General features: G+C 41.7%; 1 protein-coding gene across 7 annotated transcripts in view; it reads right to left on the bottom strand.

The window, feature by feature from the left end:
- Enox1 (ecto-NOX disulfide-thiol exchanger 1) overlaps positions 1 to 13,341 on the bottom strand; it is a 443,331-nt gene that overhangs the window by 132,266 nt on the left and 297,724 nt on the right. For all 7 annotated transcript variants that reach the window (XM_048800957.1, XM_048800956.1, XM_048800959.1 and 4 more), the window contains one exon: positions 10,735 to 10,947. In XM_048800957.1, the coding sequence (XP_048656914.1) occupies positions 10,735 to 10,947 (213 nt within the window). The remainder of the gene's footprint in view (positions 1 to 10,734; positions 10,948 to 13,341) is intronic.

The raw sequence follows: 13,341 nt of genomic DNA, 5'->3' as shown, positions 1-13,341 counted from the left end.
GCCTCAGACCCACTGAATCAGGAACTGAGGGTGGGGTTCAAGGGTCTGCTATTTAAAAGCTCTCCAGGTGGTTCCAATGCATGCTGCTGTTTGAGGACCTCTGATTTAAAACATTATCTCATTTCAATTTCCCAACAATCCTCTGAAGTAGCTGCCATTATCAGCCCATTCCACTGATGAAGAAATTGAGATTCAAGGAGATATGTAATTTCTCATCCAAGGTCATATATTTAGCAAGTGGCAAAGTTAGAAATGGAAATTACATTTGTCAAACTTCAGTTCATGAATTTATGTCCACATCCTCCAGTCTTATGAGCTCTGTGGCATACAATGTATCTAGACATTGCACTAGATACTGGGGATGAAAAAAGCAAAGATGTGGCTTGTCCTTGAGGTGCTCAAAGCTGGGAAAAAGAGCTACATACTTGATTAGCTTGCCACATGGGAACTACTGTAAGGGAGTCCAAGGGAGAGCGCCAGTCGAGGCTGGACAGGTTTAAAAACCTGTGGGCTGACACTTGTAGGTCAGTAGAATTTTCCAAGGCAAAGAAGCCAAACATTTGAGGTTGTGATGAGGCAGGAAGCCATGTTTATCTCTCTTCAAAAGTTTATTGAGGAATCTGAACCACAGCGCGGAAGAATCAAAACGTCTGGAAAAAGGGTCCCTGCATCTTTTGTGTCTACCAGCTACCACTGTCTTTTCTCAGTCTGTCCCTTCAGCTTTCTCCCCTTTGTCTAATATGCATTTTCTTTTTTGGTTGAAATATACCTTGTTGAGTAATACATTTCAGTGGGGGAATCTTAAGGAGATGGGGCTGGGGACTGCTGTTGTATGAGAGGGATGTGGAGCTGAGAAACCAAGTAAGTCAGGTCTGAGCCTCAGGACCATATGGCTGTGTGACCTGAGAACAGCCTCTGTCCTGGATCCCAAGACAAAGGGGGTTTTACTAGACAGTCCTGGAGTCTCTGGGACAGGGGTTGGCCACTTTTTCTGCATAGGAACAGATAGTAATCATTTTGGGCTTTGTGGGTCATACACCTGCCCTGCCACAGAAGGTGTCTGCACACCTCAGTGGCTTGTCTCCTTCAACAGAAACCCACTCACTTTCTGGATACAGTTTTCGTCTCATGGAGATCCAGCACACTAAGCTCAACTGGAATTTTTCAGATGTATAGACTCAAGAAAAGTTCATTTCTGCCTCATAGTAACTTTGTCACATCTCACTTTTCCTCTAAATATCTGGCTTTCAATCAATTTTGTGGAAAAAAAAATATATATATATATATATATATATTATATATATAGATGTGTATAAGTCTCATTACTTNTTTTTTTGTGGATTCATTCCACCCAAGAACTGTTTTTCCATGATCCCCCAGCCTAACCACATACACATGCCTCCCACCTCCCCTGAGGCTTGGCAGTGGTGGCTTCTTTTCCAGTCCCTAGAACGAGGCTCATATCAAGATAGTGGGGTTTTCATAGCAAAGTTTTATCTTTCCTAAGTTGCTGTGATTTTGTGAATGACCATGTACTGTGTTAAATCTTGAGATTTAGCCTTCTGTAATTCTTCACTGTTTCAAAGTGTAAGACTTCATTTCTCTTTCACATTTTTGTTATCATCAAAAAACATTTTTTTAATGACAACATCATTATTCCACTTGGTTGTGTTTTTTTTGTTGTTGTTGTTTTTGGTGATACTGAAAGCAAGGATACTAAAAATGTCTGTGCTCAGTGTGGCAGGCTTCTAGCATCCTCTACTATTGATTTTGGTATCCTGTGGAATAGAACATTCTGTGCTCATCCTTGATTTGGAAGCTTTTGTAAAATCATTTCCTCTGGACATTTATTCCCTTACAACAAAGAAATATTTTTTTAAATGGAAACAATGTTTCCAGCATTTAATACATTGGCAAATATAGCTATCAGCATAATTTTGAGAGAAATAAAAAAACCTATCGAGTTGCTAAAGCAGTTATGGTGATTTTTCCTTCCCATGGATGAACTATAGCAATGACTTCTACAGACATGGAAAAACATTTTAGCACTTCATAAAATTCTTTTTCGACAGCAAGGGACATAGGCACCAAATTTCCCTTGGCAGAAATAAAAAATGTTTAGCTGAGATGTTTCTGAGAAGTAAATGATTTCAGAGAGAGGTTTTTAGGCAGAAGAAATGTGGACAAGGACACCAATCTGCTTAAAAGGGGGATTGTGGTACACAGGGGTCAGAAACCCGCACATTTCACTACGGCACTTAGCAGACGACCTGGCACTTAACCAGGCCCCAATAAATATTTGTGGAATGAATTTAATCATTCATTCAAACAGCTGAGGCTTTTACGATTTTGGTCAGGAAGACAGATGAGGACAGGACTGAGGGGGGTGGGTGTCAGTGTGTTGCATGGCCTTCTCTGATAATAACTCTGACCAGCCTTCAGCTTCTGCAAGGGTGTCGGGCACACATGCTCAGGGTCAAAATGTGGCTTCAAGTTCACAGTGCAGCACAGCAGGGGTAACTCCATAGCACAATACAGATGGGACATGTGCTCTGGGGACTTCCTGTCCTCTGCTGTGTGGTCACCTCAGGAGCTTTGCACATCATGGACATCATGTCTATGTTTCACTTAGACATCGAGACTCATTCAAGGATTCAAGCTGTTGACAGAGTAGGGACTGTGGGACTTTGAGTACCTTGGGTGTACTCCGAGCAAACCCTTTCACACAGAGATGAAGAAACAAATTCAAAGAGCTGAGAAGACTGTCCTAAAGTGAAATGACTAAGTAATGCTTGAGCTGGAATTAGAACCAGGATATCTTTAGACTTAGCCAAAAGTACTGTTACCATTTGCTCTTTTCAAGACCAAAGAGAAGGCTAAGGCCATTTCATACCATAAATGTATAAAGCAAAGTTGCCTGTTAGTTCTAATCTTTCCAATCTATAAGCTGAAATAATTAATAACAGTACTATAATGCTACTACAGCAAAATTCACCACTGAAGTATATTCTCTGTGTTCCATTAAAAGACAATGAATATTCAAGCTAAGTTAGCTCAGACCATCATTGCTTATGCTGGGGGGAAAAAGACACCTTTGAGTATTGTCTGCAGTTTTTTAGTTCTAGCCCAATTTCCAGCACCTCTTTCATTTCATCTGTGATTGCTCAATAACCATTACTTGACTGAGGTCTTCTATGTGTTTATATGGTCACGCCCATGAGTTTTGCAATAAGGTAAGGAAAGAGAACAGTATATGGCTGTCTCCAGCCTAAGATCTCGCTAGAAGAAAACAGACAAATCTGATGCACATAAAATTAGAAACCATTGAATGAAATAATTGAGTATATAGTATGGAGTGCTGTAGAGGGAAGACTAGAGATGGCTATGTGACAGGGTTCATGAATGAAGCATGACAGCAGGGGGTTTCAGTGCTGGCTCGGGGCGGAAGGGAAGTATTTCAGATAAGACGAGTGGCACAAGCCAACGTGTGGAGGTGGTAAAGAAGGGAGTGCTAGAAATAAATACTCCATTTTCTAGCCAGATAGCAGCATGTATGTTCAGTGTGATACCAGCATACCTCTTTAAAGCTACCTAAACTATAAATTTAAAGTTATAATACCCTTTTCTGATCATTCTCATTTTTGCATTTTAAAAAAAATACATGGTGTTTGAAAGCAAACTGTACAGGCCAAAATGTCTTGGTCCTAATTTTCCCATAAATTGTTAAATGACCAAGATATTTCAAGTCTGCACCCCAAGCCTCAGTTTCCTCCTTTACAAAATGAGAAAGGTTGGCCCAACAGGTCTCTAAGGTACCTTCTAGCTCTGTCATTCATGCTCATTACATTTATGGCACAAAATCTGAATAGAATAGACATTATGATTGCTGTATGTATATAGGTGACTGTATAACCAATGTGATTCTGCAATCTGTACAATCAGAAAAATGAGAAATTATACCCCAATTGATTCAAATGTATGAATTGCCAAGATCATTGTAATGTCATGTGTAGCTAATAAAAAGAAAAAAAATGTGAAAAAAAAATAGACCCTTCTCCCCTGAGGTCTGCTTTCCTGTTTGCCTTGTCTCCACTTTGCGTCCTTCTCTCTCTTTTACCAGGAAGCTTGCTGGGAAAGTACCAAGTGGGACTATCATGGAATGCTGCACTTTTTGTTCAAGTGTATGTGTCATAACAAGGCATGCACAACTGATCACATCGGCATGCATATTAATAAGTGAATGCAGTGGTCCATGCTTCCTGGACTTATAAAACAGCTCCTGTCGGAGCTCTGAAATGACAAGCTTTGCTCAGAACTGGAAAACTCAAAGTGGGAAGGCCAATGGGGAGTTGCTATGAAGTATAAATGTTTAAAAAGCAAAGAAGATCAAAGCCCAAAAGCAAAGGAGAGTAAATCCCAAGAGTCTCTGAGGAGGGAAAAGCCGGGGAAGTTTCTGCCAAATGAACCGATTAAGAAATGACAAAGGTGAGACAAGGATGATATAAGGATAAAATGACATGAGAATGAGATGACTCACTGTTCTGCAGCTTTTTTTTCCTTTCTTCTATATCTAACAAATGAGATCTATCTATGTGGCCCAAAAGGGAAGAGAAAGACCCAGGTGTCACACTAGGATGGACCATGTCTTTGTTTAATAGCTTGGATAACTGCACATCCATGGTCATAAGTGAAAAATTACCCCAAACACAAGAGAATGGATGCTGTACTCCCCACACCCCTAGTTGGGTTCAGCTGCTGCCCTTCAGACAAACCAAGGCTTAGATGAAAACAGTGCCTATTTGTCATGATCGTGGATAAGTGAAGGTCCTGGGGTGAAGACTGGAGATATGAAAAGGGTTAGAATTTATGCAAATGTTGTTCAAGATCAACACCATCAAAGCTAGAAGATAACTGCTGGATTTTGATGTAGATCTTGACATCATAATTTTTTCTTCTTGTTGTTGCTATTGATAGTTCTTGGTCTTTTTTTGAGAAAATTTTGTTAAGCACTAAAATTCAGGCATAGCATCTCTGCTTTCTTTTTCCTAAATGGCTGGAGAGCCATCTAGGCTGATTCTTTTGGCATTTACTTTTCAAAATAAGCAAAGACAAATAAGACAAGTGAAACAAGGAAGAAGAGGTGCACCTCTTGTCTAGCACCATGGACAACTTTGCACCTAAAGCTGCCTTTGTTTGCTCTGCCAACTGGCTACTTTTAGCAAAACTTATAAAGGAGCCCACCATGCTTTGAGCTTTGCAGTATATCTGGACTCTCTTGGAAGGTGGTAAATAAGCCCTCCTTCAGCTGAGTCTACTTGCTATAATAAGCTATTTTGTTAATACCCCTCCTTCCAGGATGCCTCAGAACAATTTCCCAGAAGTCTTGGCTGTTTGATAGACAGGCTGCCAAAAGATGCTGTGCAGAATAGCACTGGGTGGGCACCTCAGGGATACTGCCCAGTTGGAAGTTTTCCTGCATCTAGGAGAAAGTGAACCAAGAGGCCATTTCTTGCGTATCAGTGCTATATAGTCTTAATCTCATTCTAGGTGAGAAATGAATATCAATGCAGACAAAGAGGGATATGATGGCTTCTACTTTTGGAAAATGCAGCAGGTTGTCCATCACTGTGAACTTGACCAGTTCTTGTTTTCAAAGCAGCCCCACAGTGCTGGCACCAAACTCCTCTTACTACATGGTAATGAGCTTTGGGAAAGCAGAAAATGCTGAGGAGACACACAAACAATTCCACCAGAAGGACACTCATCCAGAAAATGAGACAAAATTCACAGGGTGATGAAATACGTGTGTACCTATCATGTTAGTCAGGCAACTGCTGGTATTTTCATGGTAAAGATTTGGTTGGGGGGTGGTGGTGGCTGGGTTGTGGCTCAGTGGTAGAGCTCTAGCCTAGCACCGGTGAGGCATTGGGTTTGATCCTCAGCACCACTTATTTATAAGGATAAATAAATAAGGTATTGTGTCCATCCTCAACTTAAAAAAAAAAAAAAAAAAGATTGGGTCCCTTCACATCCAGAAAGTAGTCATCTTTGTTTTTTTTTTTTTTTCCTTCCTGTTCTACTTCATTGCAACTCAGGCTACATTTAAGGTATCTCTTCAAGTCATCCTTAAAAAGCTGGGCTATCAAAGATGCAAGGGAAGGTCCCTGGGACACTTCACAGCTGGGACGCACCCCTAGGCCAGCAGCTGCTAAAGGTCAGGATCAGCTGTGGTTTCCACAATCTTCCCTGGATCAAACTACAGGGCCAAGAGGGATTTTGTGAATAGTAATGGGTAAAAGTAAAGACTGGAGGAAGGCCACAAGTGGGGATACTCCAGCTTGAATGTCTCTGTTTGGTCTTCTACCACAACTGTCCTCAGATCCCCTAGTCTATTACCAGTGGTCTGGTAAATTGCAATGATTTCTAAGAACAGCAATGCTACTGAGCTCTGTCTTTGATTTGATTAATTACACATGCAAGCCCAAATCCTCTTACATGTGGATAATGCTAATACCAACTCCAAACTGCCCGTCGAGGTCACCAGGAACTTTGAACTCACTTTTCAGGTTACTCACTGCATCATCCACCAAGGATTTGCTACATATTTCTATGTTCTAGGCACTTGTGTGTATATGTACACACACATACACACACACACACTCAATGACTAAGACTTGTCTTTTCTCTTCCTGGCACAATGATTAAAAGCAGACAAGGCATGAAGTCATCATCTCCTTGGATAAGGGCTACATGGACCTGGTGATAAGGTGCCGTAATGGTGCATTGACTAGAAGAAGGTGGACCAGAAAGAGCTCTCTAAAGGGGGCAGCCCTTCAGCTGAGACCTACAGGGTGAGAAAGACTCAAGCATGCAAAGGGTGGAGGGAAGAGCCCTTCACACACAGCATGTGTGAAGTCTTGGAGGCGTAAGGTAGCTCTGAGGGGCTCAGGAGGAAGGCTGCCAGCGGATGTTACACAGTAAACACCCAACTCGGAAGAGGAAGGCTCAGAAAGTTTTGTGGGCTGGAAAGTGAGCAGTATCTCTAGTGCAATGGAAAGCTACTCAAGGGATCTACATGGAGAAGACAGGCTGATTTATTACCAGATGATGAGTGAAAAACAAACTGAGGCAGAGTAAAGGTGTAAAGGGAGGAACAATGTATGGTAGCACCGCAAACGCTTTCCAATAGGCCACTCTCCCCTTCTTCCTAAATAAAAGAACTGAGTTTTATTCTGGAAAGCAGTGGGCCTAGTTAAACCTTATATTCCTCACTTTCCTAGGAGTTAGGAGTGGCTGTGAGTAATTATTCTGCCTAATGAGATGTATGTGGAAGGCTATGAGGAACCTTAGGGTAAGTTTTGCTCTCTTACTCTAATGATGCAACTCCTTCAGCTTTCTTTTTTCTTCTCCTTTTTCTTATGTTAAAAAGGAAGGGAAAACAAAGACATAATGGCAGGAGCACCAGCAGTCATCCTAGATAATAATCTAGGAAAAACCAACAGCATCCTAGAAACCTGAGCCCATGCAGACTTGAACCACTGAACCAGTACCTCCAAGACCTGTATCTGAATTTTACTTTGAGTGACAAAAAAGGAAAAAAAAAAAAAAAGAAGAAGAAAGAACATCAGTCCTACTGTTTAAGATACACTTTGGTGGAGAGATGGGAGCTGTAGTTCAGTGGTAGAGTGCCTGTCTAGTATAAACAAGGCCCTTGGCCTAGCATGGCAAAATAAAAAAAGAAAAGAAAAAAGAAAGAAGCAGTTTGGTGGAGATTTCCATTACTCACAGTGGATACTGTATCTAAATGACCCACTAGGCAGTTAGAGTTGCCCAGGCTTCATGGACTTAAGCAGTGACCATCACAATGAAGAAAAGTAGGCCAAAGAGAGGTACATTTTTCAAGATAGAAACAACGGGACTTACTGATGGCTAGGATATGGGGTCTTATAGTGGGAGATGGAGGGTGTAAAAAAAATTTACAAGATTTTGGCCTGAGAATTTATTAAAATGGGAAGAGGAATGATTTGAAGAAGTTAAGGAAGAATTTAGTTTTTGTTATTTTATGTTGAGGTACCTAAGAGGTATCTGTGATGGTGATCTCCACTCTTATGATTTCCTACCCTGTTCCAGCCTCTCCCTTACCCGCTCTTAAGAGTGAATGCTCCTGCTCAAGTGTCCAGGCAGATGCCCCAGGGGATGAGGCCTGTGGTCCCCAGTGCTGTCTGCTCAGCCCTGAGACTCACCATCGGGAAGCCCAGCACTGCTGCACATCCAACCTCCTTTCCCAATTGGTCTTTATTGGTAATAAAAAAACTGACATTTGGGGCCCCACACGTTACATTTTCTTGCCTGTCTCTCTGCTGTTTCAAAGACGGGCTGACTTAATGCCTCCATGTTGACAGATAGGCATTTTGCATTCATTCAGCTACATAATAGGGGCCTCGTTTTTACTGGTGCCTCTTTCAATACCTATTGCCCAAAACACCAAATTTCTCCTCTATTCTACTCCACAGCTGCCCTCATATTTTCACTGTGAGACCCAAGGGCTGAGTCTTCCCTGTCAGATGAGACATAAACGGCATGAATGGCAAGCTATTTAAAAGTGATGCAATAAATTGGTGCAGCCAATATGGAAAGAAGTATGGAAATTCCTTGGAAAACTGGGAATGGAACCACCATTTGACCCAGCTATCCTTCGCTTCAGTCTACACCCAAAGTACTTAAAACATCATACTACAGGGACACTGCCACATCAATGTTTATAGCAGCACAATCACAATAGCTAAACTGTGAAACCAACTTAGATGCCCTTCAGTAGATGAATGGATTAAAAAAATGTGGCATATATACACAATGGAATATTACTCAGCAATAAAATAGAATAAAATCATGGCATTTGCCTCTAAATGGATGGAGTTAGAGAAGATAATGCTAAGTGAAGTTAGCCAATCCCCAAAAAACAAATGCCGAATGTTTTCTCTGATATAAGGTGACTGGCTCATAGTGGGGTAGGGAGGGGGAGCATGGGAGGAATAGAAGAACTGTAGATAGGGAGGGGAGGGGGCAGGGGGTTAGCAATGATGGTGGAATGTGATGGACATCATTATGCAAAGTACATGTATGAAGACATGAATTGGTGTGAATATACTTTGTATACAACCAGAGATATGAAAAATTGTACTCTATATGTGTAATAAGAATTGTAATGCATTCCGTTGTCATTTATTTAAAAAAATCAATTAAAAAAGTGTGATGTGAGTGACCAAAAGGTAACAACACAGCAATCACTGCTCAGGTATGTGGTTTCCTGCCCTGACTCTGCAGGAATTGTGTATTGGAATTGTTTTGCTTTGTCCTCTCTTCATTTTTCTCCTACTAGGCCATCTTTACTTTCCCTCTGGCCACTAATCCATTCTTTTTTCCCCTCCTTTAAAAGCAGAAGGCAATACCAGTTTTCTTTATTCTCTCTCTAGTATCCCTAATTTCAAAACTGCTGGACATACACTGTTGGATAAAGGGTCAATCTTCAGGGCTGGCGAGTGTAGGTAAAGTGGTATTATACCAGTCTAAAACAGGGCAGTTATATTTTTCTTATTTCCTTTTTTTTTAACACAGGTCATTTTCATATTGAATATTTGGTCACTTACCAGAGTTTATGTTTGAGACTTCATGACATTACACCCTATGCTGCTGCAAAAACTGTCTTTTGACAACAGAGTCTACTTTTACATTTAAGATCCTGGTTTTTCCTGCCCCTCTTATTACCCATCCTAACAGACACATTATCTCTTGGGTTTATACTGATGGAAGAGGTGATAGGCATTTTGGCACATTATATCACTGCAAATAATACTTATCCTCAGAATAAATAATGTAAATCGCTGTTGCATGGGGGCCCCTGCACCTGGTGTGGAATGGAGCACTGCATTGTTACAGTGTCATTCAATGGCTTTTTACCAAGCGAGAGCACATGGGCAGCTGTGATGCATTATGCTGCTGTGAAGTTAACTACAGACACAGATAGAGTGCCCACAGAAAAAGTAGACACCCTTTTTTTTTTGAATAGAGCCCTGGGTAATTACCTTGACTATTGTTCTAGGAGAAAGCCCCATTTATACCCCTTCATCAATTTAGTATCTAGACATGAAAAATCACCGACATTAAGTAGTTAAGGCAATTTGCTTTCCAAATGAAGAAAGGACAAAAAAAAACAAACAAACAAAAAAAAAAAACAACTCCACTCCTGAGTTACCCATGCAGACAGCCAAAGCTCACCTCAAATAAAGGATCCTGAGGAGTTTATCTGCTGGGACTGTCTTTCTAAGCAGAGCCCCAAGACAATGTGTTCAGGGTCTGCTTTTTATTGACAGCCCTAGGAGGACACATGAATGTGTGGACAGCCTGCAGGTGGAGGGTGGCACCCTCAGGGGTGGTGTGACCTGTGGTGAGTCCAACAAACACAGGTATGTGTGGCAGCCCTGCCCTGGGGTCCAGGCCTGGTGCTCCGTGGAAAAGCTACAGAAACTTTGCTCACCTTGATAAGTAAGCTCTCGGGGCAGGGTCCGTGTTCCTCCAAGTTGCCACAGAACATGAAATAGGTTATGAGGTTTGTCATTCAATATGGAGTAAAATGGGAGATTATTGAACTACTTACCCCCAAATGAGAACATAAAATGAATACAAAAGAAAAGGCAAAATCACAATGAAAGAGATGGCCCCCAAAATTTTACTTACATTGAGTGAGGATCCCAGTTAAGGCATTTTTAAAATTCTCCTTGGCCTCCTCCATCTCTTGCTCATGGGTGGCTTTTTCATTCATTAGCCTGCGGACGTGGCTGTTGGCCGACTGCACCATGGAATAGAACTGGTTTGCAGAACGCCGATTCACTTCCCCCCTTTCAATCCAGGAAAGCAGTACTGTGATAGCCTCGGAGAACTTGCTATCATCTGGAAATGGAAAACCACCAAGTACAAATCATGCCAAGGTGAGAAAAAACGCTTTATTCTGGTTCCATTCAAAAATCAATTTGTGAGGGATGCGACAGGCACACCTGTAATCCCAGTAACTCAGGAGGCTGAGGCAGGAGGATCCTAAATTTGAGGCCAACCTGGGCAATGTAGTAAGGCCCTGTCTCAAAATTTTAAAAAAGGGCTTGGCACATGGCTTAATGGTAGAGGGCCCCTGGACTGTGTCCCCAGTACTGAAAGAACAAAACAGAACAACACACACGGTCCATTCTGATGGATAAATTTTCAGAACTGGACAAATTGAGCCTTCCTGTGACTGACTGCTTTTCTTAACTCCTCTTTTTCATCAACTCGTGGCACCATGAAACCATCCCTGAGGCTCCCACTCTCACCTACCAACTCCAAGGACTCAGTCATAGGACATTTACTCTCGGCATTGTAAGCAATATGTTGTACTCCATTCTTAACACCACATCTTGATTACTCTTTCTTAAAACTGACTTAAAAAACTGTTATTAACCTATTTGGCCTCAGCATCACTTCTTTATTCTCTTATCAGAGATATTTCCTGAAGATACTAGTTTTCTGACTTATGAAATCAGCCGAGTTAGCGTCAAAACACAGGTGGCACATTATTTTAAAACTAGTCATAAAGCAAGATATTGTTTCCAAGGCAGTAGTGGGAATAAGTCATTTCTGTTCTGCACTTCAAAACTAATTTCATTTTAAGGTTAGTATAAAAATATTTAAATAGGCTGAAAAATAGAGTATTTCCTTTTTTTTTTTTTTTTGTAGAGAACATGCTCCCTGAGGTGGTTGGTGTTTTCTTGGATGGCTACTATAAAGTCTCTTTGAACCTGGTATGAGGCCAGGGCAGGAGGATAGAAAGTGGGAAATGAGGTTCTGCTGTAAATAAGTGATAAAGTTTATTTCAAAGAAAACAAGAGACTTGCCTATTTGGGAGTGTTGCTGGAACAGACCGGTGTTGTATGGCTCGGAGGTGGAGAGAAAGCAAGTGTGAAGGTGATTAAGTTAATGAGAACTGGAAGTTGGATGTCAGTTATCACATTAATCGATCTGATGACTGCTGAAGGCTCGATGCATATTTTTTAGGCAGTCTTGAGGGCAGAAGCCTTTCCACCCCTTACAAAACATGACTTAGGAAAACTACCCTACATGTATTCAAGTGAAGACAGACCCTGAATTCTAAAAATCAGGACCAACTAGACTGCAAGACTCAGATTCTTATTCATTCATTTGACAAACACTGAGTGCTACTCCGTGCCAGGTACTGCCTGCTCCCCGGTGGACTAGGAGAACCCTCCTGTGCTGTGCACATTTATGCACCTATGGACAGAGGTGATTCATGTTTGATGAAGGGATTCAGTTTTTACTTAACAGATTTTTAAAAATCAACTATTATATTGTCACGTGTATTTTCCATTTGTTACAGCACTTTGCCAATTTTGTGGGATGCTGTACAAATACCTTACTAAAGTCCTAAAGACATTTGCCCAAACTGGGGTATAGCCCAGGGTGCCCATGCATTGTGTGAAGGCAGGACTCAGCCCAACTCAAGGCCATGCACAGTGAGCTCTGCCTTCTCCAGATGCAGTGTCACTTTTGCTGCTGACCAGACACAATTCCAGGCCCTCTCTTGTTCGGCAGCTGCCCTCTGGGCCTGGGGAATCAAAGCCTTTTTCTTTTTTCTGAGCAAATGGACTCCTCGGCCCTCACACTTGAATCAGAGGAGATAACTGCCTGGGGATGTTCACAGAATATCCTGCAAGTGAAAGACTCAAGTTTCCTTGAAAATCTCAACCCACAGGCACACAGCACACTCAGTAGTACTGCTGGCTCATGCAATTGTGTTAACTCTGGAATTCCAGTCTAAGTTCAACCCTCAGTGAACTCTGGCTGCAGTGGTTTCTTATCTCATTTCATGGACCCAAGCGGCTTGTGTAAGATAAAATCCATCATACACAACTTAGCATTACGCTCAGCCCACAGAGAGGCCCATAATTTAGCATTATGTTTGTGAGAGGCCCACTGCGACCCTTACAGTCAGAATAAATTCTGCCTCCCTCCACACTCTGTACCGCTCCCCCTGCCAATATATGTTTGAAGAATGGATCTCGGAACAGACAGCAGAAATAAACCTAATGCTTATAAGAAACCTTTTTTTTTTCCTTAAAAAATAACAACAAAAAAGAACACTGACTTCATGTACTATTTTTCACCTTTGCTGAGACTTAGCCTCTACACAGCACAGAGAAAGAAAAACCCTGGGACTTGTGGTGGGGGAGAGAGACAGGGAGAGGGAGAAAGAGAGGGGGGAGGGAGGGGGAAGGGAGAGAGGGAGAGAGGGAGAGA

This window comes from Marmota marmota, unplaced genomic scaffold (genome assembly GCF_001458135.2).
Source record: "Marmota marmota marmota unplaced genomic scaffold, marMar, whole genome shotgun sequence".
NCBI classification, from domain to species: Eukaryota; Metazoa; Chordata; class Mammalia; order Rodentia; family Sciuridae; genus Marmota; species Marmota marmota.
Note: the sequence above shows the minus strand (reverse complement) of the source record. Positions and strands in the feature narration are given on the sequence as shown.